Genomic DNA, 26,864 nt, shown 5'->3' with positions numbered 1-26,864 from the left:
GGGAGGTGGAAGGTGTGTGTCTCAGGCCTCCATCTATCAACCAGAGCCGTCAGTAGGGACCTGTCCAGCTTTGCCAAACCACTCTCAGCAAGACGGCCTATAGTAAGAAGACCAGCCTCACTCAACCTGAAAAGTAGAACGATCAAAGGTAAGTACATTATGTAGGAAATGTATACGAAACAAACGTATTCTCAGAAACATAATACGACGACATATCACCTGTGCACCCATCGTGGGTCAACAGGAATCAACTCCGCTGGTGGACGTTGACGCAGCACGTTAAGTTTCACGCGCTGAACCACTGCAAGGACCGGTGCGACGAGTCTATGACTCGGTCAAGTAGAGCTGGCGTATCTTCAGCCATACCTAACACAAAAAATATAAGTTTTCTGCATTTTCTACAATTTATTTGAAATTTTCATAAACTTTTCTAGCATTTTCTAGCATTTCCTACTATTTTTGTACAATAAATATTTATAAATAATTTTTTTTAACATTTTCTACAATTTTTCTGCATTTTCTACAATTTATCTGAATTTTTCATATACTTTTCTAGCATTTTCTACAATTTCTGAGCATTTTTTAAAAAATTTTCTCTCATTAAACAACTAATCAATAAACCTAAATGGTTTTTCTAAAAACTAATCCTAATTCTACATAAATTATAATAAAAAAAACAGTACCTAAATCGCTAAAATATCATTACTGCTGCATACACTAATTATAAAATTAAACATACAAAAAACTTAGAATAAGAAAGTTGAGAAATATTTATTACCTGCAGTTCGGATCCAAAATCCGGCAGGGCATCGCCGCTGCAACTCCCTCCCTCACCCCTCCTCTCTCCCTCCCCCTCTCTGGATGTCGTGGGGAAAAAATGAGGGGGGAGGGGAGCTCAGCCCTTTTATATAGAGGGGGGAGCCTGCCGCCCCCCTGCAGGGCGGCAGGTACCCGCCTACCGCCCCGCCAGTGATCGGCGGGTACCTGCCGCCCGGCAGGGGGGCGGCAGGCTTCCCCCAGGGGCCAAAATGCGATTAAATATAAATTTTATTTACATTGAGGTCCCTACCGCCCGGCAGGAGGGCGGCAGGGGGCCGGCCACCCCGCAGCGGGGCGGTAGGGGTACAAAACTGTAAATTATAAAACAGAAAATATATTTCTGTAAAAAACTATTTTCAAAAATATAAAAATAAAAAACGCGCTGTCATGCCCCGGAAGAACGCAAAAGACACCTACGCTTGGCACAACGCCAGGCTCGGAGAGAAGACCGCGCGTGTGGCTGAGGCGCTCATCTTGATGAGTTCACTTAAACCTGGTTATCGGCCCATGTGTTTAGGCCTTTGTTATCGGCCCATGAGTTTGGCCTTTCTCGTCAGCTTGCGACTGGTATAAAACCAGCGCCTATTATTGTAACAGAAGGAGAATACAACTTGAACTCTAATAGCGAGAACACAATGTTCGTCGCCTCCCCCACGGCATCTCTGTGTTCTTCTGATTCCTACCCCAATTTTCTCTTCTAGCCTTTCCCCAATCTACTCTCCACCTATCTGGATAGCAACAATTGGTATCAAGAGCCTACCACCACCAAATCCCCCTAAAATTTTTTCTCCCCCAACCGCAAGCCAACCAAGCTGCAGCAGCAGATGGCATCATCAATTGAAGATCTCACTTAGAAGTTTGATGGATTTGACGCCGTGATGCAGTGAATCCTTGACAAGGTCTCAGGACTCGACTCATAGCGCATGACGGCGGACGCATCCATGGCGGAGTTGCTGCTCAAGGCGGACGACAATGCGGCACGACTACAGCGCCTTGAGTCAGCCCCGCCGCCGGTGACCCGGCCTGCACCTCCACCGCCGCCTCCTCACGCCTGGGTGAATCCTTTCGACCTCAACCTGGCTCTGGGGCAGTCGGCGTGCCCATCTGTGTCGACTGGTGAGCGGCCCAATGGGCACCGCGTCGAACATGGTAACCGGGATGTTGGCGGTGGGATCCTTGGATCTCATCCGCCACACCCAGTCACAGGTATGCACTCCAACTCCCATCTCCGTACTCACGATTTCATTCCTGAGGCGAGCACTGGTCCTTCTAAGTCCAATCACAAACCCAAACTAGAGTTTCCCAAATTTGACGGCCACCAGCCTAGATTATGGAAGGATAAGTGTGAATCGTACTTTGAGGTTTCTGACATTAGTGATGCCTTGAAACCACGTTTTGCTGCTCTTAATTTCACTGGCCCTGCTGAGACTTGGTTGCACACTACCGAGCTCAGAGGCCGTTTCATTACCTGGGAAGCCTTGCACACTGCTGTGTGTGATCGCTTTGACAAAGACCAATACCACCTCCATTTGAAACAGTTGGATAACCTGAAACAGACTGGCAGGATTTTTGAATACCTCGCTCATTTTGAACAGCTCACCCATAGCGTTTTGCTTTACAATAATGCCTATGATGACACTTATCTGGTCACTAGATTTTTGGGAGGGCTCAGGGATGACATTCGTTCCCCTATTGCATTACGTCGTCCCAAAGATGTGGTTACTGCGAGTTCTCTTGCCTTGTTACAGGAAGAAGAGGTGGAGTCTCGAGGCAAAGTGTCCATTTCTCGTTCTGATGTCAAGGACTCTGGCAAGTCTGGTAGCAAGGTTTTCACTATCAGTGACAAGTCTCGTTCTCAATTCAAGAAGGAGGATACAAGGAAAGTAGACAAATCTGGAGTAGATGATAAATGGTCGGCTCTGTTGGCTCACCGCAAGGCAAATGGGTTGTGTTACACTTGTGGGGAAAAGTGGACAGGCAGAAGTCATAAATGTCCTGACCAAGTTTCCATCCACATGTTGCAAAAATTGATGGATTTGTTTCAAGTGGAGCCACCAGGTGACTCTAAGTCTGATGAGGAACCAGTTTCTGAAGAAACTGTTCTAGCAGTTCAAGGACCTCCTTCTCTGTCTATCCGCAAACACAAGATTATGCGCTTCCAAGGTATGGTGGGCAAGCAGGATATTCTGATCCTCTTGGATTCTGGAAGTGTGGGTACTTTTGTCACACCTGAGCTGGCAGCCTCTCTTCCACAGCTGGTGCAATCATGTGACAGGATGCAATATTCTACTGCAGATGGCAGTCCCATGGTGTCTGATACTTGGCTACCTGAATTCAAATGGTCTATTCAAGGGAACTCTTTTGCTTATCCAGCCAGAGTATTGCCACTTAAAAGTTTTGACATGATTTTGGGCAGTGATTGGTTAGAAGACCACAGTCCTACATGGATTCATTGGAAGAAGCAACAAATGCGTTTCCCACTTCATGGCAGCAGAGTTTTGATCAAAGGCATCAAAGATGATATCACTTCTTGCAAGGCCATAAGTTCAGGAAAATTGAAGGGACTCCTGAGACGTAAAACAATCACTCATTGTGTTGAATTGAGACACATTCAAGAATCTTCTGCTGACCATTCTATTCTTGAGGTTTCCTCTGCTGACATTGTTGAGATCAGTCCATCTGGGGTTCCTGAGCCTATCCAGAAATTGGTCCATCAATTTGACACTCTTTTTCAGGAACCAACAGAGTTACCTCCACTCAGGCAGGATGATCACCATATTCCCTTGATACCAAGGGCCCAGCCAGTGAACATCAGACCATATAGATACTCTCCTCAGCAGAAATTAGAAATTGAGAAACAAATCACTGAGATGCTGCAGAGAGGAGTCATTCAACATAGCTCAAGCCCATTTGCCTCCCCAGTATTGTTAGTGAAAAAGAAGGATGGCACATGGAGATTTTGTGTTGACTATAGGCATCTAAATGCAATCACTGTCAAAAACAAACATCCATTGCCCATTGTGGATGAGTTGCTGGATGAATTAGCTGGTGCTAAGTGGTTCACCAAACTGGATTTCAGATCTGGCTATCATTAGATCAGGGTTTCTGTTGGAGATGAATTCAAAACAGCATTCAGAACCCACAGTGGATTGTATGAGTTCAAAGTGATGCCATTTGGACTCACTAATGCTCCAGCATCCTTTCAAGGAGTTATGAACAAGATTTTTGAGCCTCTTCTTAGAAAATGTGTCCTGGTGTTTATGGATGACATTCTGGTTTATAGCCCTTCCCTGGAAGAACATATTTTCCATTTGCAGCAAGTACTTCAAATTATCAAAGACAACAAGTTTTTCATCAAACAGTCCAAGTGCATATTTGCTCAAACTCAATTGGAGTATTTGGGACACATTATTTCTGCACAGGGAGTAGCTACTGAACCTTCCAAGATTAGTGCTGTTTCTAGCTGGCCAGTTCCCACAAATCTCAAGCAACTTAGAGGATTTCTTGGACTCACAGGCTATTATAGGAGGTTCATTAAACATTACAGGATGTTGTGCAAACCATTGACCCAGCTGTTGAAAAGGGGGGGTACACTTCCAATGGACTCAGCAAACTCAGGAAGCTTTCCAATTACTGAAGGATGCTCTTGTCCAAGCTCCAGTCTTGGCCATTTCTGACTTCTCTAAACAATTTGTCATTGAAACAGATGCCAGTGATGAAGGTTTTGGAGCTGTGTTAATGCAAGAGGGCCACCCAATATCATATTTGAGTAAATTTGTTTGTTCCAAGAACAGAGCCTTATCTACTTATGAGAAGGAACGTATGGCTGTGCTGTTGGCAGTGGAAAAGTGGAGACCTTATATCACCAAGACTTCATTCTCAGAACTGATCATAGGAGTCGATGGACCAAAGAGTTACCACCAAACTCCAGCAAAAGGCACTGCTCAAATTAATGGATCTTAAATTCACCATCCAGTACAAAAAGGGGGCTTCAAACAATGCAGCTGATGCTCTTTCTAGGGTTCCTCACAATGAGGTAACTACTATTGTCTCCACATCCACTGTCACCCCCACATGGTTAGAAAAACTTCAAGAAGGCTATGCAGATGACCCAGAAACCAAACAGCTGCTTACTGAGTTATCTATCACCCCTGATAATGGAAAAGGGTACAGTCTTCTGAATGGCATTATAAGGTACCATGGAAGAATTTGGGTTGGCAATAATCTGTTGGCACAAAATCATATTATGAAGGCTTTACATTCAAGTGCAATTGGGGGTCATTCTGGGATCCAGGCTACATATCATAGGATCAAATCACTTTTTGTGTGGCCACAGTTGAAGAAAACAGTCACGGAGTTTGTACAGTCCTGTGAAATATGCCAGCAAGCAAAGGTTCAACATGTCAAGTTGCCTGGCCTATTACAACCATTGCTAATACCTGAGCAAGCTTGGACTGTGGTGTGCATGGATTTCATAGAGGGGCTTCCAAAGTCACACGGGCATGATTCTATTTTGGTGGTTATTGACAAGTTTTCTATGTATGCTCATTTCTTGCCATTGTCTCACCCTTTTACTGCCCTCTTTGTGGCTCAGTTGTACTTCAACAATGTGTATAAGCTGCATGGATTGCCCAAAGCCATTGTCTCTGACCGTGACAGAATTTTTACAAGTGCTCTGGAAAGAATTATTCAAGCTCTCAGGTACTGATCTTCTTATGAGTTCTTCATACCATCCACAAACTGACGGTCAGACTGAGTGCTTGAATCAGTGTTTGGAGACTTTTCTTCGTTGCACGGTTCATTCATGCCCCAAGCAATGGTCGAAATGGATATCTCTAGCTGAGTATTGGTATAATACTTCCTACCACTCTGCCTTGGGTCTAACCCCTTTTGAAGCACTTTATGGTCATCCACCTCGTCATTTTGGCATTACCAATCCTCAAGAAATGCTTGTCCCAGATTTGGCAGCCTGGCTGAAAGACAGACAACTTCTCTCGTGTCTGATTAGTCAGTAGCTATCCCGTGCTCAGTTACGAATGAAGAAGCAAGCCGATGCTCATCGATCAGAAAAAGAATTCAGGGTGGGGGACTCTGTTTATTTGAAATTACAACCCCATATTCAGTCTTCAGTGGCATCATGAAGCAATCAGAAACTGTCTTTCCGCTATTTTGGACCATTCAACATTCTGCAACAAATTGGTTCTGTAGCGTACAAGCTGGATCTGCCATCATCTGCTCAAATACATCCGGTTGTGCACGTTTCCTTGCTCAAGAAACATGCCCCTCCGCAACTGGTTATCGATTCCGACCTGTCTGCTGTCTGCACTGACTCAACTATGGAGGCAGTTCCCATTCATGTTCTGGACACTCAATTGGTTCCTCAAGATAATGCTGTGGTTTCTAAACTGCTGATACAGTGGGATTCGGTGTCTAACTTGCAGACCTGGGAAGATGAGCTGGATATTCGTCGTCGCTACCCTCAGGCGCCAGCTTGGGGTCAAGCTGCTTTTCAAGGATGGGAGAGTGTCATGACCCGGAAGGAACGCAAGAGACAGCTACGCTTGGCACAACGCCAGGCTCGGAGAGAAGACCGCGCGTGTGGCTGAGGCGCTCATCTTGATGAGTTCACTTAAACCTGGTTATCAGCCCATGTGTTTAGGCCTTTGTTATCGGCCCATGAGTTTGGCCTTTCTCGTCAGCTTGCGACTGGTATAAAACCAGCGCCTATTATTGTAACAGAAGGAGAATACAACTTGAACTCTAATAGCGAGAACACAATGTTCGTCGCCTCCCCCACGGCATCTCCGTGTTCTTCCGATTCCTACCCCAATTTTCTCTGCTAGCCTTTCCCCAATATGCTCTCCAACTATCTGGATCGCAACACCAGCCTAATCAGGGGCATGCGTAGACCCAGACGGGGTGCGGGCGCACAGGCCCAGGCGGCGTGGAGCAGGCTCCTGAGCAGCCAGCGGGCCAGCGGCAGGAGGAAGCAGCCCAAGCTGCTGCTCTCGGTTTGCATATTCTTTTGCTCAAACTATTTAATTCATGCTCACATGATTAGATTGGTTAATTAGCTTGTGTTAACTTTTACTCTTGCTTTTCTGCGTTGGTTCTTTGCATGTTTAATTAACTTGTTTTGATTAGATCTTGTAGCTAGTCATTGCATGCTTAGTTTAAGATGTCTCTTTGGTAGTGATTAGTTCTTTTTAGTGAGACTCTTGTTCGGACTTTTGGACAAATTTTGCTCGCGCTTGTTTTGAGCTTTGCTATTTTTTGTTGAATCATTGCATGCTTAATGAATAAAACTCTTTTGTAAGTATTCTTGAAAAAGTTTTTCCAGCTCTTTGATAAATCATTGCTTCCGCTTTGTGTTTAGCTTTGCTCGAGTAATTTGCTTTGAGTTTGATTCTGCTTCGCGTCGAGCTTTGCGAATCGTTCCTAGGATGAACTTGTCACTAGTTGGCTTGTGCCACCTTGACGGTTAGAAGAGAAACGTGTCGAGATGAATTCGGGACATAGGCCTTATTCTTACCGAGAAGAATTTTTTTAAGGGCTTCCATTCACTCCTCCCTGCTCTACCATCCCAGTCCTTCATCTGTTCGTCAGTTTTGCAAGTAAACTGCTAAAACAATCGCTCTGATTTTTCTATGAAGAAATGGTGCAGGGTGCGTGTTGAAGCTGTTGTTCTAAAAAAACAGAAGGCAGCGTGCGGCTGTTTATTCTGAAGGTAGAGCGCGTCAGCTCCGGAATTGGATGGATCATGAACTTATCATGATGGATCATTGGATACCCATGTTCATGAAGTGCTGCTGAGGGGGCATCCTGAATGCTGTTCACTTCCGTTAACCTGAAACGCCGTAGATTTAGACTCACCCATCAGTTAATTTGTGAAAGGAATCACTGCTCGTGCCATAAGAGGGGAGGGGGTTAATTAGGCAACTTAAAACCTTAACCAATTGCTTCAACTAAATTGTACGAAACATAATAGAACATGCTATCTTGTTGTGCAACTATGGTTAATCCAATGTGAAACCCTCACCCCGAAATAAATTTTCCAACCTGGACCCAATTCTAGCAAGATATTACACTAAGAAAGTAAAAGGTACACAAATTACAAGTGTGAAATGTGAAAACGTAAAGGAGGAGATGAGGGAAAGCAAACTCTTGACACGATGATTTATCCTATGGTATTGGTAGGCACTAAATCACCACTAGTCCACGTTGTTGAATCACTCACATAAGAATATTGTTTTTTGGTCACCAAGTCTCTTCCAGTACACCCCTTGACTTGGTACAAAGGCTTGGCCACTAAGGTGCACATCAAGTGCCCCAGCTACCTTGATGTCGTCTCCGCTAAGAAGCTTCTTCACAATAGGAGGGGATCTCTGCACACGGTCATCGACGCCGCTCCACACAAATCCGGAGGGTTAAAGACTTGCCGGCGAGTGACCAAGACTCCAAGAGATCGGCACACCGAGATTACAACTGTGGTTCACTCAAGAACCAAAAAATAAGGCAGCAGCACCTTGCTCTCTCACTTTTTCTTGCCCTAATGTAGGACTAATCACTCACTAAGCATGTGCTAAAACCTTTGGATATGATCACTTAGCACTATGGTGGCTTGAATGTTTTTTTCAATGTGTATGAGCTTTCTCTAGACTTCAGCAAATTCAAATGGACGAGTGAAGGGGGTATTTATAGCCCAACAACTCCAAAGAGTCATTGCTCCAACGGTAAGAAAAAATACAATAGTGTCCGATGAACTGGCACTCTGTTTAGGTGGATGTCAGCCCATCCGGGCCCCCCTAAGCTTGCATGCTAACGGTTGGCTCCTTTCTGCCCAAAGTCTGCTTTTACTTGCAATCATTGCACCGATGCTTTGTCTGACGCTTCATCCGACGCCCGTCAATTTATCGGATGTTCTATGCAAATAGTCAAAGCAATTTGGAATTGCACCGATGCAGTCTTCCATCGTGTCGGATCATCCGGTGCTACTGGGCTTTTCTTCACTTATTCAATGAAGCAGCAGAGAGAACAAAGGGGAAGGAGCATACCGACTTAGTCAGGTTTTTTCGACGATCTGTGGCAACAGGCAGATAGCGTCGATGGCTTCCAAATTTGAGGTGGCGAGGTTTGATGGCACCGGAAACTTCGGGTTGTGGCACACGAGAGTGAAGGACCTGTTGGCTCAGCAGGGTATCTCAAGGGCCCTCAACGAGAAGAAGCCGACGAAGGTGGATGATGATAAGTGGGAGGAGATGTAGGTGCAAGCATGTGCTACTATAAGGCCGTGTCTCACAGATCAGATCATGTACCATGTCATGGATGAAATATCGCCGAAGAAAATTGGGGACAAGTTGGAAGAGCAGTTTATGTCCAAGACATTGACCCGGAAGCTGTACTTGAAGTACAAATTATATGGGCTGAAGATGCAGGAGGGGTCAGATCTTGCAGAGCATATTAATGTCTTCAATCAATTAATTGCTGATCTTGGGAAGGTCGACGTGAAGATTGATGAGGAAGACAGGGCTATTATTCTTCTGTGTTCGTTGCCGGGGTCTTATGAGCATTTAGTTACTACACTTACATATGGCAAGGAGGATGTTAAAGGTGGATGAAATTGTTACTACTTTACTCGGTCATGAGCAAAGGAGAAAGAATAATTTATCTAAAGATTCCTCTGGAGGTGCTTTTGTAGTCAGGGGTGATGATAGTGGTGAAGATAAGAAGGGCAACAGGAAGAAGAAGGGGCCGCAGTGCTATAAGTACAAGGGATGGGGACATAAAAAGGCTGAGTGTCCGGAACTGAAGAAGGGTGGAGAAACCGCAAGTGTGATGATTGCCAAGAAGCAGGATGACTCGGATAGCGATGGTGATGTTCTCACAGTATCGAGTGAAAAGTCTTGTGAAGCGTGGTTGTTGGATTCAACTAGCTCGTTTCATGCAACACCAAAGAAGGAGTGGTTCTCGTCATACATTGAGGAGGATGGTGGTCTTGCTCACTTGGGAGATGATTCGGGTTATCGTATCATAGGAGTGGGCGATATCAAATTCAAAATGTGTGATGGACGTGAGATGCTACTTAAGGGTGTGAAGCATGTGCCGTGGCTACGGAGGAATCTAGTTTCGCTTGGATTATTGCATGATGAAGGATGGCTGTATCAGGCAGTGCTTGATGAGAAGACCTTGAGAGTCATGCAGAAGGCAAGACAGTCATGGTTGGTGAGAAGTCAAGTGCACACCAATACAAGCTGATGGGAGGCGTTGTTGAAGGTGGAGTTATGGATGGCAATGCAACAGTGGCGGTGTTCTGTCTGAAGGTCGACAAGGCGGCGGGATCGGCCTCGTCGGGCTGTTCCATATGAGCAGCAAATGGAGACGACTCGAGTCCAGTACACGGATATTCGAGCATGGATGGCTTCAAGGTGGCGTGCATATTCGCCAAGGTGGATTTTGTTAGATATGTGTTGAATATGTGTACAGTTTGGTTACAATTGGACTTGAGCTGTAATTTGGTAGGTTAGGGATAGAGTTCGGGTTGCACTTTGTATCCCTAGGGCCCATAAATATGAGGGCACTACTGTGTAACCGTGAGACGACTTTGGCGGCTGGCGTGGGCGGCGGCGTGGCCGCGGTGGTGCCCGGATGCAGGTGTAGCTGTTGTTTATGGGGAGGAGCGCCCGTAGTCATGCCCCGAGGATGTAGGCACATCGCCGAACCTCGTTAAAAAATATCGTGCCTCGGTGTCGTTCTCGTTTGTGTGATCTTATGATTTGGTTCAGCGTTCTTGGGTTATCGCTTCCGTGCTATTATTCTAACAAATTTGATAACGAGCGAGTGAGCTCGCGAGCTTAACGATCCGCACACACCTACAGGCTTCCAACCCCACCCCTCAGCGGATCGGCTCAATTCCCTAGATCTGCCGCCTCGAAGGCATACACGCCGGCGTGCCCCCAGTCCTCCCGCTGCCTTCTCTCCCTACCAACTCACGTGGCTGTGCAGACTCGCTGGCGCACTGCCGTTCCCCCAGCTGCCCCGCTGCACAATGAAATCGGCTGATCCCGGCCTCCCCCCACCGCCCGACCTCTCTTGTACCTCCAGCCCTACGTTTGTTCATGTTCTTTTAAATTTATTTAAGAAGTAAATAATATTACTCTATTATTATAGACGTCGTGCCTGTCGATAGCGAGATGTGCCTAATGACTTCGTCATCTCAAGATCTGTCGGCCCATAGGAAAACCTATATTCTACATCGAGAGGGCTCTCATTTTAGTGTACCGTGAGAGCCCCTGATCTGGAAAGTGGACAAGGAAGAAGCGTTCGGTCAGAAGACAAAGGAGGAAAAAAAGAGCGAAGTAACAAAAGATTGAAGAAAGTAATAATACCGGCGACGATGAATTCTGGCGGGAGGTTGGTAGAACGGTCGGCGGCAGGGTCACCACCGGCTACGGGTGGCGGTGAGACTGGTAGGGATGAAGGAGGAATTTGGGTTAGGGGTTAGGGTTTCTGGGTTTGGGGGATCCTATGGCCGGAGGGTTTAGAGGGATGGTCGGCGGCGGCGGCAAGTCCGGCGATGGTGGTGGGTTGTGGGTGGAGAGGCCGGCGGCGATGGCGCCGTCGGTTGGGTGATGGGGAGGCCTGTTGGACGGTGCCGCCGCCGGCGGCATTTGGTGGAGGAAGAGGGATAGGGGAGGGATAGGAGATGGCAGTCCTCACCGGCACTGGGGGCGACACTAGTGAGGCGGGGGTTGGCGGCGGGGCGGGGGCGCTGATGCAGATTTGGCTGGAGGGGAGGGAGGAGGGGAAGGGGAAGGGATGGGGGAGAGGCGAGGCCGACGAGGGGGAGAACGGCACGGAGGGGGGCACAGGGCGGAGCAAGGGGGAAGGGGGGAAGAAGGCAAATGTTTTTTTATTTCTATCTGACGGGTACGGTGGATAAGGTTGGAGGGGGGCTCTCACCCAATGCATGTCGGGAGAGGGCTTTCCATGTAGAAGCCTCAAAAAAATATTGGTAAGGCTGCCCTGGCCAGGTCATGAATATTCTCACTTGCACAAATAACAAATTAACAATGATGTTTGTTAATTTCTTTGGTACAAAACATAGATAATCTAATCGTAATAAACACCAAAGTGTATTGTACAATATCTATTGAACCGCTGTCATGGCAACAATGTAGTAGCCCCGCTGCAACCAAGATCAACAAAGATTTCCAGATAGGCCTCTCTGCCTTGGCAACACTAGGGCCCAACCAAATAAAGGTTGCAGAAGGCCTGCAGGCCGCACCACCCTCAGAAGGCGGTTTTTATATTTTTATATTTTTTATTTTCATTTTTTACAAAAATATATTTTTGTTTTCGAAATTTACAAGAATATACCCCGGCCGCCCAGCTGCCGGGCGGCCGGCACCTGGTCGCCCCGCTGCCGGGCGGCAGGGGCTTATCTATAAAAATTTTCATAAAAAAATTGCGTTCCGGTCCCTGAAGGACCGGTCGCCCGGCAGCTGGGCGGCCGGTCCAGTCTAGCTGGTTCTTCAATATTTTCAGAGGACGGAAAGAGCTCGTGTTTCATTTGCCTGCTGGTCTGATCGTGACAGGTTCACTGCTCTCTCTCTCCACCGAGCAAATCAGCACTTGCTCTCCTTTTTCCACGCCAAGCACAGCAGAGCAATCAATTAGCAGCATCTCTCTCTCTTCTCTCTCATGCATGCACACTCACGCACTGGCAAAAGCTCTCTCTTCTCTATCACTCATGCACACTCATGCATGCACACTCATGCACACTCATGCACACTCTCTCTTCTCTCCCGTCCAGGAAGAGCTCGTGTTTCATCTACCTGCTGGTCTGATCGTGACAGTGAGGAACAGAGGTGGCAGCGGCTTGAGAGGAGGCACATGGCGTGAGGAGCAGGAGCCCAGGCTGCTGGCGGTGGTGTGGTTGGGGAAAAAGAAATAACTGGGGGCATTAAAGAGGAGCTCTGGCTGCTGCTTGTGCTATGTGCCAGTGCGTGAGTGTGCATGCATGCATGAGAGAGAAGAGAGAGAGAGAGCTGCTGCTGCTAATTGATTGCTCTGTTGTGCTTGGCGTGGAAAAAGGAGAGCAGGTGCTGATTTGCTCGGTGGAGAGAGAGCAGTGAGCCTGTCACAATCAGACCAGCAGGCAGATGAAACACGAGATCTTCCCGTCCTCTGAAAATATTGAAGAACCAGCTACCATGGACCGGCCGCCCGGCTGCCGGGCGACCGGTCCTTCAGGGACTAGAACGCAATTTTTTTACGAAAATTTTTACAGATAAGTCCCTGCCGCCCGGCAGCGGGGCGACCAGGTGCCAGCCGCCCGGCAGCTGGGCGGCCGGGGTATATTTCTGTAAATTTCGAAAATGAAAATATATTTTTTGTAAAAAACGAAAATGAAAAATATAAAAATATAAAAACCGCCCCTCAGAAGGCCTGAGGGCCCAACCCAGTGTTTTTGTTTTGTGATCAGAAGGCCTGCGCCCGTGTGATTTTCACTTCAATTAGAAAGACCTTTGGGGGTTTGCCACGCAGGGTATGTATTTCATGTCGTTGTATTGTAGTTGATACAGACTTTAGTTCATGCATAGAGTAGTAATTATTGTATGTAGCCAAATGTACAATTCTTTCAAGCTATGTAAGACAAATCTGTCGCTTCGTTATTTTCGCATAGGTGTCATGGTATACAGCCCATTGTAGGATTTGGTACATATTTTGGGCACTCTATTGTCGTGATGCTATTATTTAAGTAATATATTATTTTGGTTATCAATGTAACTGTGACATTTTTTTGCTATATTTATGGTGGTGAAAGAAGGGGTAACATTATTTATTGGGGAGGGCGGAGCATAATTAGTCGGACGCTTAATGTGATTGTGAAATGAGGAGATTTTGACTTTCAATCATGAAATTTGGCAATTAACTGATGTGGTGGTATTTCGTTTAAGAAAGTAGGGGTTATATTAAAATACAGCGCGTTATTGTGGCAGTGTCATGAAAAGCCATAGAAGACGATGTTATGTTTTTAGCAAAATAGGATTTTGTGTTGCTGTGGTTGAAAGTAGTGTTAGTATTAGAAACGACCTATTGCTATAGGGTTCGTACGTTTTTTCTTACAAAAATAAGGTCTCAGATTGTCGTGAGGTGGAGCATGGATTGATTTTATGGGAAAATGAGGTTCCTTTTGTGAAAAAATAGAAAAGACAGACTGCAAATTATTTTGTGAGGAAAAGAGGTTTTATTTTATAATTGACGAAGAGAAGAGTTGGTCCATGGGCTCATTTCGTGGAAAGCCGAGGTTTCTTTTGTGAAATAACCAAAGACGGACTGCGGGTTAATTTCAACATAATCTAAGGGGAGTTTTGCAAAAAAAAACTAAGAGGGCTTCTCGCTGTGGGTTGATTTAAGTGAAGCTCAAGGAGTTTTATGAAACAATTGCGGACTTCCCTAGACTGCAGGTTAATTTTCAATAAATAGAAGTCTTTTGCAAAAACCCAGGGTTCGCACGACTAAGCCATCCGCCCGGCTGATCCGACGGTCGGGAACGGCCCGCGAGGTGGCCATGTTAGCTGGCCGTCTTTTGGCGGGTGAATCATATTAAAGAGATTTAAGTGAAGCTTGATGGGTTTTGTGAAATAATTGCGGACTTTCCTAGACTTTGATTTGATTTTCAATAAATGCAAGGACCTTTTTGTAAAAAGCTCTGGATAGTATTAAAGAGATTCTGCTTTCTGCGGCCTCCTTTTTTTTCCTGTTTACTACGCCGAATAATAATTTGCATACAGTCTCGTGACACGCTCATGTTTCCTCCAACGGTTTCTCAATCGCGGGCATAAATGCCGCCCAAAGCTGTTGGTGAGATGCATCCTAATTTGGAGAACAATGTTGCTGTCTGTCCCTCCAAGCTGCATGCCAGATGGTCCTAAATCCTAATGTTGCTCTGGCAAGTTTTCTTTCCCAGCCCTGTGTCTGTCTGTGCCCCAAGTAGATGCCGATTCATATGCATTTTGGGTTGCAGAGATTTCGAGCAGAATATGTAGTATAGGTTTATGCGTATAGATCATGCATTCATGCATGTGAACACTTGCAACTGAACCTAAATAAGAGCAAGATTTGCAGGACACTATCATGCCACCTAAAACAATTTTGTTTACATGTAAAAGGAGCGGCAAGTTTAGTTTCAGTATCCTACACTTCACCACTGCCAAATCGAATACCACGAACCTATCTAAATCTTAAAGCCACTGTAAGCCACGCCATTAGCTCATTCACGAAGATTAAATTCAGGTGCAGCGCTCCGACTCCATTTCACTTTCTTAAAACCAGCACCAAGCACCGTCCCACAAAACCCTTGTCCCACATGGCCATTCTTGGCTTCTCAGCAGCGCTCAAGAGGCAGCGCCGCCTCCAAGGGAACGTCTGAATGAATCAATAGTCTAAGAAGAAATTAATCCCACCCCAACTACAGTGAAACCCAAGGCGACGCAACAGAAACATTTCGTAGTTGTGCTTGTTTTTTTGTTTTAAGATTACACAGTACAACTCAGATACACACACATTATTTTGCTGCTATGGAATCCTCTTCATATTGAAATGTGAATCATTAAGCACCCTTAAAAGGTGGCTAGTCAGTGGTGGAGCCTGACCAAAGAATAGGACAAATTAATAAAAAAGTAAAATAACTATATTTGATCATATTTATTAACTATATTTGACACTAATTGATTTTTGCATGCACATGCACTTTTTAAATAGGGTAGGATGACTTGTTTTTTGGAATAAATTTTGAATCCTAAAGTGACTTATTTTTTGGACCAGAGGGAGTACTAAGCAATGAACAGTATCAAAATTACTATTCAACTAATTGGAAATTTTGCATGGCAAGGAGGGACTACGTGACCCTCTATGTTCACCACGACGCTCGGCCCGTGGGCTGGGTGATATGATTATGTGAACACTAGGCAATGCACTGCAAGGTTGGTTTGTAATTTCCCTCCTCTTTTCTCAACTTATTTTATGCATTTATAATTTTCTAGTGTTGCCGTGAGTGTAGCTAGTCTAGTGTTTTTCAAATATGTAGATTTCCTATCCCAAAAATAGTACACGAGGAGAAAAAAAAAAGGACAACACGACATGCATAAGGAGCAAGAAAAAAAAAGCGAGAGATGTATTGGAGCAAGGTGAACAACAGGCCTCTGGCATGTCAACACGGCCCAACCAAAGGATGCAGAAGGCCTGAGGGCCCAACCTATTGTTTTTTTATCAGAAGGCCCGTGGGCCTTGTGATTTTGACTTCATTTCTGCTGCTACCTTTTGTTCTTCCGTTTCTAGAGCAAGTATTATAGAAGACGAGAAGCCGACGCAGGTCAATCCGGTGGAGAGAGAAAATAAAAGAGAGAAAAAAGCGGGCATTTGCTGGAACGCCAGCAGAAGTCGGCAAAATGCGCTGTGCTGGTAGTTGTCCCCACTATTCCTTGATTCTAATTGGTTCGGTAAGATGAAGAGCAGTAAAAGATGGCGGGGTTCACCATTACCACTCCTACTTTTTGCATATTGATCAGACAACTCCCACTCGGCAGCCGGCGTTTCTATTAACCATGCTCTTTCGATGGCATTCAGCGACGTGGCACGCTCCTGTTTCCTGCAACGGTTTTTCAGTCCCGGGCATCAATGCCGCCCAAAGCTGTTGGTGAGATGCATCCTAATTTGGGGGGCCTGCATTTCCCGCCTTCAATTGCCGCCATTTCTCGTCGGTCTAACCGCCAACGCTCACTCTTCCCCTGCTCCGTTCTGGAGAACAATGTTGCTGTCTGTCCCTCCCAGCTGCATGCCAGATGGTCCTAAATCCTAATGTTGATCTGGCAAGTTTTCTTTCCCAGCTCTCTGTCTGTCTGTCTGCACCCCAAGTAGATGCAGATTCATATGCATTTTGGGTTGCAGAGATTTCCAGCAGAACATGTATATATAGGTTTATGCGTACAGATCATGCATTCATGAATGGGAACACTTGCAACTGAACCTAAATAAGAGCAAGAATTGCAGGACACTGTCAGTCATGCCACCTAAAAACAATTCTGTTTACATGTAAAAAGAGCAGCAAGTTTAGTTTCAGTATTGGGCTTTTGGCTCATCAGGTTTTAACTAGATGCAATCAGGTTAACTAGGACACTGTCATGCCACCTACATGTACAAGACTTCTACAGTCGCGCCATGAAGTCAGCATTCAGCAGCTCCCTGCACCGGCATAGTAGTAACACGAGCTTTAAATTGCCCAACAACTTTCTCACCGCCATAACTGCCTTCCATCTCACCACCTGCAAGCTAAAAAATCCAGCGGAGCGGGAGCAGGAGATCCACATCGCATTGTTGCCCAGATCCCACCGGTGCAGAGGAGGATGGCGGAGATGTTCACCGTGAAGGTGGGGGAGGCGACGCCGGCCGCCGGCGGCAGGCCGGCGGCCGGGCCCGTCTACCGGAGCGTGTACGCCAAGGACGGCCTCATGGAGCTGCCGCCGGACGTCCAGTCCCCCTGGGACTTCTTCAGGTTTGGTTCCTGGCACTGTGTCCTCTGTGTCCACCATGAGCTCCCCAGCATTTTCACCAGATTCTACGGGAACTCTGGCTTGAGGCTTATCTTAGAGTGGTAAAGTCTTTTCAGATAATGTTGCTCAAAATTTCCTTTTTTTTTTGTTCTTGTAGTGGAGCAGTCAAGAAGTACCCCAAGAACAGGATGCTCGGCCAGCGTCAAGTCACAGATGGCAAGGTAAAATCATAGCCTCTGCTGCTTGTTTTATTTTGATTGCAATCTTCTGGTTTTGTTGTCAGTGACTAAACTCATTTTGATTAGGCCGGTGAGTATGTGTGGCAAACGTATGAGGAAGTGTACCAGAAGGTCATGAGGATTGGAACAGCAATCAGAAGCCTCGATGTGAACCCGGTGAGAGACAAATGCTGACCTGCCTGTGTCTATGTTGAGATTTTCTCTTCATCCTGAAAATGCATGCCTAGCTTGAAAACTAATTCATCAAGTCGATATGTTGACAGGGGGCTCACTGTGGCATATATGGTTCCAACTGTCCAGAATGGGTTATGGCCATGCAGGTGATCTCATTTTGTTTGTTTCTCCCAGAATTCTTCTTTAGAGTTTATTGACTTTTTTTTGCCAGGCATGCAACAGTCAAGGAATATGTTATGTCCCACTGTATGACACCCTCGGTATGTTCTCCATGGTTCATAGCACTCACCAAGATACAAATGGCTTATGACATAAATACCTGAATATATCTGAATGCACAGATATTCAGATTTATGCACATGGTTAAATGTGTTTGCAAAAAAGCTTAGAGTGCACAAAAATGTCTGGGAATAAAGCAATAACTCAGAACAGCTTGATTCTTTTGCCCTTTGTTTTGTGCTTACAGCTTGATTCTTTTGTCGTTTGGTTTGTACTTTATCAAATCCCGTTGTGTTACTGACGTCTAAGGTGTAACATAATGCAGGAGCAAATGCTGTTGAATTCATCATGGACCATGCTGAGATATCCATTGCTTTTGTCCAGGAGAGCAAGATCAAATCAGTAGGCCAAAACATTTGCCCCTTTCAAATGATATTACTACCTTCTTCACCGTACTGATTAACATGTTTGCGATATATGCAACATGCATTTTGAATCTAAATTCAATTACATGATTAGCTAACGCATACCATACAACAGAACCTGTCCTGAACTTGCTAAAATCAATGTAACTGATTTGAAATTAGTGTTGGAGATCAATGCTACACATCATTATCTGTTTACATCTGACAAGTCATTGAATTGCATTCTTCAGATACTAGCCGTAGTCCCTAAGTGCACAGCACACCTTAGAGGTTAGCTTGCTGAACATCAACACTTTAGTATGATTATCTGTAGTTTTATATCATTATATGATCATTAATGACTCGTTGCATCTTCAGCGATTGTTAGTTTTGGATATTTTACAACTGAGATGAAAAAGGAAGCTGAGAAATTTGGTGTATCTTGCTTTTCTTGGGAAGAATTTTCTTCAATGGTTAGTCTGATTTCTTATTACAACTCTTAACTGATACCTAAGGACTATTAGTTCGTTATGAATGTCATGACGTGTCAGAGTGCTTTGTTTGAATAGGAAAAACAAAACTACGAATATCCCAAGAAACAAAAGGATGATATTTGTACAATCATGTATACCAGTGGAACAACTGGAGATCCCAAAGGTGTGATAATCACAAACAGGGCTATCATTGCTGGTGTCATGACCACGGAACACCTACTCAAAGAGACAGATAAAGTGGTAAGCTCTAATAGTCCTTTATGTGTAAATATAATTCTTCAACTGTTGTTTTTGCATCAAAGCCTCAAAGGCATAATGTGATCAACATCTAGTCAAAGGCGTAATGTGATCAACAGCTAGTGTGAAATTTGTCATGGTTTCTTTATCTGTGATTTCTTCAAAAACATATTTGCAAGGAGTTTGCCAAATTGAAAGTAATATTGACCTGATAATATATGCAGATCACTGAAGAGGATTCGTATTTCTCCTACCTTCCATTAGCACACATATTTGATCAAGTAATTGAGAACTACTGTATCTCTAAAGGAGCTTCCATTGGATTCTGGCAAGGGGTACAAACTAAATTTTGCAGTGAAATAATTCTGTGGTTTTCTTCTAAATAAATAATTTTGCAGTGTCTGTTCTCATATACCATTGAGGTGTAATTTTTTAAACAGGACATTAGGTATCTGATGGAGGATGTGCAAGTGATGAAACCGACAATATTTTGTGGTGTTCCTCGTGTTTATGATCGTATATACACAGGTTTAAGACAAATCCAGAATAGCTTTATCGTTCTCAATTCCAACTGGATTTCGGCCATAATCATAATCTGTGGATCTCATTAATTGAAGGTATAAATCTGAAAATTCAGTCTGGAGGGATGTTGGCCAAACACCTTTTTCAGTATGCCTACAACTAGTGAGTAGCACCACAAGATTGAATATGCAAAGAAGCTTAATTCCATGCATGCTTACCTTTGAAATAAAATAAGAAAATGTTCATTTGCCATCAGCAAACTTGCCAATATGAGGAAAGGGCTGAAGCAGCATGAAGCATCACCATTTTTCGACAAGATAGTTTTCAGCAAAGTACGTACAGTCTTGAACTTTTTTATTTTTTCTTTCTGTTTTAAAAAAAATGCGGCCTGGGGGTGAACTGTTTAAAAAGCTCTAAACATTTATATTGTTTCTCGTACAGATAAAGGAGGGGCTTGGAGGACGTATCCGTCTCATGATAGCAGGGGCAGCACCTTTGCCAGGGCAAATCGAAGAGTTCATGCGGGTAACCAGCTGCAGCGTCTTTGTACAAGGATATGGTGAGAGCTTCAGTCTTCAGACAATATTTTTATCATTTAACATGACTCAGTTTAGTTTTTCTGGATGAAAATACACTACCAATCTTTCTTCATCTGTTTAAATCAGTATTGGGGTTTTTAAACCTTTTAACAGAACTCTAGTATATATACAAGTCTGGTCCTGAGAAACATGCAGTCTCACACCTGTCATATTGATATGCAGGGCTCACTGAGAGTTGTGCGGGATGCTTCACATCAATCGCCAATGTTTTCTCAATGATTGGAACAGTTGGCCCTCCTGTAACGACGATCGAAGCGCGACTAGAGTCTGTCCCTGAAATGGGCTATGATGCTCTGTCAGAAACGCCCCGGGGTGAGATCTGCTTGAGGGGTCATACCTTGTTCTCTGGGTACTACAAGCGCCCTAGCCTCACTGAAGAAGTGTTCTCAGATGGCTGGTTCCATACAGGTGAAACTCACTTCTTTCTAGCTAACTATATCATTGATTAGTGAAGATGATTAATTTGTTAGAAACTTGCCATCATCTTGTGTGTGCAGGTGATATTGGAGAGTGGCAACCCAATGGCGCGATGAAGATCATTGACAGGAAGAAGAACATCTTCAAGTTATCCCAGGGAGAGTATGTAGCAGTTGAGGTCGTGGAAAGTGCATACATGCAGTCCCCTCTTGTGGCTTCGGTATGCTGATTGATACTAACATAAACCTAAATCAAAGTACTTGAACATATAATTATGCTCAGATTTAACTGATCTATATGCTGGCTCCTCTGTGAACCAGGTTTGGGTATATGGGAACAGCTTTGAGTCATTTCTTGTTGCTGTGGTTGTCCCTGAGAGGCAAGCTCTTGAGGAATGGGTAGCAACCAACAAGAAGGCTGGTGATTTTGCAGAGCTGTGTAATGATCCAAAAGCAAGGGGTTACATTCAGGATGAGCTGAACAAAACTGGCAAGAAACTCGGGGTAAGACAATACTACTCGATATAGCGAGTGATCATTTGTGGCCATTTATTTTCACGGTTCTTGTATAATTATTCAGAAAAACAATAAGTAAAAACTACAATCATTTCATGCATCCAGTTGAGAGGCTTTGAGATGCTGAAGGCAGTTCACCTGGAGCCGGTACCATTCAGCATAGAGAAGGATCTGATCACTCCAACTTTTAAGCTTAAGAGACCCCAGCTGCTCAAATATTACAAGGTTTGAGGAAATAATCTAAATTTGCACAAAAGTTATACATTATTTTGGTGATCTCTTTAAAAAATATGAAAATTTTCATAGTTTTATTATTCATGTAAAGAACGAATTCTTTGCAGAAATGCATTGATCAGATGTACAAGGATGCCAAGGACGGGAGAACTGCACTGTGACAGTATTTATTACCAACAGTGGCAATATATACTACCAACAGTGGCAATGGCCCTGGCGGTACATTGTGATTTCTTCAGAAGTGTGTACATTCTAATAATCAGGATTTTTGAGTTGAAGGCATCTGGGCTCGGTCTTATGCCAAGATGCAAGGGGTCATGAAGCTGGTGATAGGTCATATGGATAAATTTACATCATTCCCTCGAGACCTTTTTTTAAGAAAAAGGGCAAGTCTCCGGCCTCTGTCAGTTGAAAGGAACCAGTTTGGCGTTGTATGGAATTTGAAATATTATTAATAACATGAGGTGCCTTTCATGTAAATTCAGTTAACATATATAGAATGAGAAATACCTGTAAGATCTGTCAGGAAAGTGGTTAGCCTCCAGGCATCCACGGTTGCACGTTTATATAGCAAGGAAAAGCCCATAGCGTGGCATTGTACAAGATAGAGTTTGTTACAAATAAAACTTGAGTTACAAGATGTAAACTACTCGAACTTTTATCTCTAGATTTTTTTTAGATTATGGAAAAAATTCCGGCCTTAATCATTCACAAGCGAATGACTATAGCCAACAGAGTTACAAGAATTCTTAGACTCTAAATCTCAAATGAGGAAATTCACAAATACAAGAAAGAAGGCTATAAACAAAGACAGAAAACTAGAAGACTAAGCTTCAAATAAATTTCTTCTTCATTCCCGCTTCAATCTTACAATGTATTCACACGGCGACATCAATCCATCACAGCTTTCGTCTGCTTAGAAATTTGATATCCGGATTATCTGTTGCTCGCTGAATCCTTCATAGATCTTCGCCTAGTGCATAGGTGCGAGGAGATATTGACATTGCTTCCAAAGAGGTAGTGGCATAAAGAAACGTCACCAATATCAACACCAGCGTCATGCTGGACAAGATCTTCCTCAAACAATTTCGTAATTTAACCGCCTCGGTTAAGTTTTGTTAACCGAGATTGTTTTTTTAAAGTGATCGCCTCGGTTAAACAATTAACTGAGACAGTTGTACGGCCGGTAGCCGGCCTCGGTTAACCGAGGCGGGCCAGAACCCGCCCATCTCCGAGCCCATTTTTAAGTGCCTCGCAAAATAAAATTCCGTAGTAGTATTAATTGCGGATAGCAAAATTGTTTGTTCCCCTATTTTGTTTATAACTGGGCAATCTCTTATCTCGGGTGATGTCACAGTAATATCATAAATCCGATCAGCTAAGAGTAGATGGCCCATGGAAACATCCACATCCAATTATATGGAGAAATTAAACACTCCTGCACACACAACAGGCTAGGTGCACTCCGATTGAAAAGACTCTAAAACATGCACTAGAGCATGCTACTGGAAAACACACTTTTAATGTCGGTTGGGAACTCTCAATAGTATCAGATTAAGTGAAAATCAGCCATTGCATTATAGTGAGAGCATCTCCAACAGTGACTAAAAAACAAAGTCCCAAAAACTTAGTTTTGGGAGCTGGCTAAAAACTTTTGCAAGTTATAAATACGCTCCCTCCTCCATCAGTTCCTAAAATTAAGATCCAAAACGCTGCCACCTCACCACCTATGGGTCCAAGCTGCAGGGAGCAATGAGGGCAGAGGACGGAGGGATTGAAGTTGTCGTCTCTGCTTGTCTGACGATGTGACTTCGGAACCGCGGAGCGATTGGGCATTGAGATAGGCCACTGTTGGAGCTATATTTTTTCGTTTATTTCCAAAACAAGAATTTTCTTTTTTAGAAGGAAAATATATTGACATTAACGCATTACACCGGTCCTTTCACAAACAAGACCCAAAAAAAGAAAATTACAAAGAAGTCCAAAGCTCCTGTTCATCTTCCTCGAAGCCTTCAGAGATCAGTTCGTCACCACCGCCGAAGCCGCTTTCCAATCGTCGTCGGGCACCAGAGCCAATCTCCACAAGGTGGAGGCCGCAGAGGAGGGCTTACTTCTAGGCGAATCAGCCGAGTACACTGCCTCCCAGGCGCATCGGCCAACTCCCGTACCCACGACGTATCCTTCGATTCCACCGCCGGCAACCCGAGCAAAGTTCAGATTTTCACCAAAGATCATCTTTCTCGAGATTAACAGAGTCAACAACATTATCACCTGAAGAAGACGACGATGCGCCGGCCCTCGACTCCTAGACAGGTCTCCCCAGCCTCTCCGTTGACGTCGGAGTAGATCGCCATCGGAGAACGGAAGAGGCTGGGAGAAATTATTCCGCTGCGCCGCCGTCGCTTCCGCATCGCCGGCGTCGCCAGAAAAAGCAAGCCGCAGAGGAGCCACACTCCTCCGGCAAAACCTAACTCCACCGCCGAATATCGACGGTGAGCAAATCCTAGATCTAGGTGGACTCGACTAAGATCCTACGAAGACAAACGATCTATTGAAAAAACGGACTCCTGCTCCTCGTCACCGCCAGCAGCGAGACCGGAGGCGAGGGAACGGGAGCCGCAAAAGGTTGCGGTGGCGGCGTCGCCCCCTCGGCTCCTTTGTTTCGCGAGAGGAAAGAATAAAGGCCTCCAAAACAAGAATTTTCGGGATGTATTTTTGGGTACTGAGATGCTCTGGGGCGCCCCAAGAGGCACGTGGAGTGATGGGTCAAAAAGCGACGCATCAGTACTAATGACATGTGTCATTTACTCCCTCCTTCCCCGTTTATAAGGCATGATGGAACATGACACGGTCTTCTAAACAACACTTTGACCATTTATTTATCATATATTATATCACTTTTGATTATAAACTTATAATCATTGTAAAATATATTTGATTATGAATCCAATCATATGAAATTTGCATTATAAAAATAAAAATTTAATAGTCAAATTATTGGTCAAAGATGACAAGGTTTGAATCTTGATATACGTGTATGCCTTATAAAGTAAACAGGGAAGGAGGGAGTAGCAGTTAACACAAGTCACGGAATCTGAACACTAGTTTTGACAAGTCAGCGGTGATAGATTTCTTCGTCGTCTTTCTGTTGGCTGCATCCTCTTTACACGCCTTGATTCAAATAAAATCGCCTTGACTCAAATAAAATCAAGTCTCGCTACAGGACCTATGACTATAGACGTATGCTTCAGCAGTCCAGCGGACCAAGACTCACAGCACGACCGACCAGATCCAGGACCGAAAGTTTAGTCCCGTCGCATCATATATATTTGAACACCGTACTATATATATATTAGGAGTAGGCACTGGTATAGAAACACTAATTTGTCTTGGTTGGTAAATCCTTGTTGTCCCAGTTTCCCAACCGAGAACGTCAGGTCGGGACAAAAGAGAGGTCCTTTTTCTCGGGTCTGGCAACCGGGACAAAATGTCCTTTTTTTTCCTGTTTTTCTTTTCTCAATTCTTTTTCTATTTCAATTATACTTTTGCATTTTAATTAAACTTATATATTGAAATTCAGTGTGTATGATCTCCACTAATATATATATAGTTACTTATATATATATATGTATATATGTATACACATATCTATACATGTGAATTCCTTTACATATGAAAATGTCTAGGACCAATATTATATATATACATATATATTATTGGAGTGCTTATATATATAATAAATACATACTCATAAATAGAAATTTAATACATACACACACATATATATTTACATAGGTATATTCGTTCTTAATTACATATATACGCGTATATTATCATATTTGCTGCGATTGTCAATATTAGATAGTCCATCATAGTAGAATTCGCCTTTTGGATCGAGATCTTGCTCAACAATAAATCCGGACAATTGTTCTTGAATCGCCATAATCTTTTCATCCGGTATGAGTTTATCGCGCATCTCCCCGACCTATGGAAAAATGGGATAATTAATTTCGACTAATTAAAATACGAGTTCAAATATTAACAAGTTTTTTACTTACTTACTTCTCTCAATCGGTCCAGGCCCTTGGAGGACTTACCAGACCATGGATGTTCTCGCATGCATAGTATGCGCATAAATTAGTGTCTTGTTTCTGCCTCATACACTTTAAGAGAGAAGAAATTATCAGGTATTTACATGAATATATAATAAAACTAATGAATCGTGCAACGAATCATCCAAGTGCGTACCGCAAAATCTGTCTTGATCTTCAATTCCTTGTCAAATTTGCCTGAATGATTTTTAGCGAATTGTTTCCAAATCCTGTGCATGATTAGAACAATTATAGTCAAATAACAAAGTGATTCAAATTATCGGTCATCGACGGAGTAGTGGTAGAATTACTTTTTCATCATGTTAAAAAGATTTTCGTATTGTTCTGGATTTCTCCTCAATGAGTCCATAACCACGAGTAGGCACTTCTCGGGAATTATGATAATTAGGACCAAGTGTTCACTGCAAGATTATATGGAGGCAGTTCTTGGTAGTTAAGGTTTAAACAATTCGATTACAGAATATAAAGAGTTAGACGGAAGGAATCACTCACGCAAAGTTGTAAGGAAACAATATCATTTGCTTGTTGTGATGAACGCTTATGTACTTGAACAAGTTTTGGAATAGCTCATCGGAAGTGTCGCGTAGAATCCTCCAATTTACAAGTAATTGGGTCGATGAAGCCGAGGTGAGAGTATCCCTTTCTCCTGCAAGTTTGTATCTCCATTCTACATGATATCGAATAAATCAAGGGATCAGTATGTTGAGATCATGCAAAACAATACGTAAGGAGAGTAAAATACTTACAGAACCCACAAGCCGACCATAGAGATGTCGAGGTCCTCCTGATGGAATAGTTGGTAAATTTCTTCCTAGTTTATCCATATAATGGCCTCCCCCAGTAAGAAATCGTCATCTTTAATCTTTGCGCCCTGCATGAAGATGCAATCGGCCATCGCACGCATGTAGTGCTGGTGCAGCTTATACATTTACGTTGGAAGCACGAACACTACTTCGGGGGGTACAAGAAATTTGCCCAGCTCATACGTCCATTTGACGACCACATCGGCCTTTGGAATATCTTCTCCCCCTGCAATTTGAGCCACCGTCAGGTTTGATTCTTTCAAAAATGTAACAAAGTCTTGTTGTTGCGTCGTCTGTCACACTACGAGAGGCTCTATTGATTGTTTCTTTTGGGCTCCGAGCTGTGGAACGTCAGACGACGATGACTTTGATTGTCTCTTCTTTTTCTCAGTAGTTTTGATAATTGTGCGTTCGTAGTCTGAAGGGGGGTCTCTCGGAATGAATTTTCTCTTATTTGCTTCGCACATTCCCTTAAAAAATTCAAATCTATCGGATTTATCACTTTCTCGGGCTCCGGCTTCGG

At 43.9% G+C, this 26,864-nt stretch overlaps 1 protein-coding gene across 1 annotated transcript; it reads left to right on the top strand.

Moving 5' to 3' along the window:
* The first annotated feature begins 17,119 nt into the window (after positions 1-17,119).
* On the top strand, positions 17,120-22,072 carry LOC120644688 (long chain acyl-CoA synthetase 2-like). The gene is made up of 19 exons (XM_039921367.1): positions 17,120-17,374; positions 17,530-17,593; positions 17,678-17,767; positions 17,875-17,931; positions 17,997-18,045; positions 18,330-18,406; positions 18,660-18,699; positions 18,787-18,881; positions 18,978-19,142; positions 19,364-19,474; positions 19,580-19,667; positions 19,757-19,823; positions 19,918-19,993; positions 20,103-20,220; positions 20,423-20,668; positions 20,758-20,897; positions 20,998-21,180; positions 21,298-21,417; positions 21,534-22,072. Exons 1-19 carry the CDS (start codon positions 17,226-17,228, stop codon positions 21,585-21,587), a joined length of 1,989 nt encoding a protein of 662 aa, XP_039777301.1. The 5' UTR covers positions 17,120-17,225; the 3' UTR covers positions 21,588-22,072.
* Positions 22,073-26,864: the final 4,792 nt, after the last annotated feature.

Source organism: Panicum virgatum, chromosome 8K, assembly GCF_016808335.1.
Source record: "Panicum virgatum strain AP13 chromosome 8K, P.virgatum_v5, whole genome shotgun sequence".
Taxonomy (NCBI): Eukaryota; Viridiplantae; Streptophyta; class Magnoliopsida; order Poales; family Poaceae; genus Panicum; species Panicum virgatum.
This window is presented reverse-complemented; position numbering and strand designations above follow the sequence as displayed.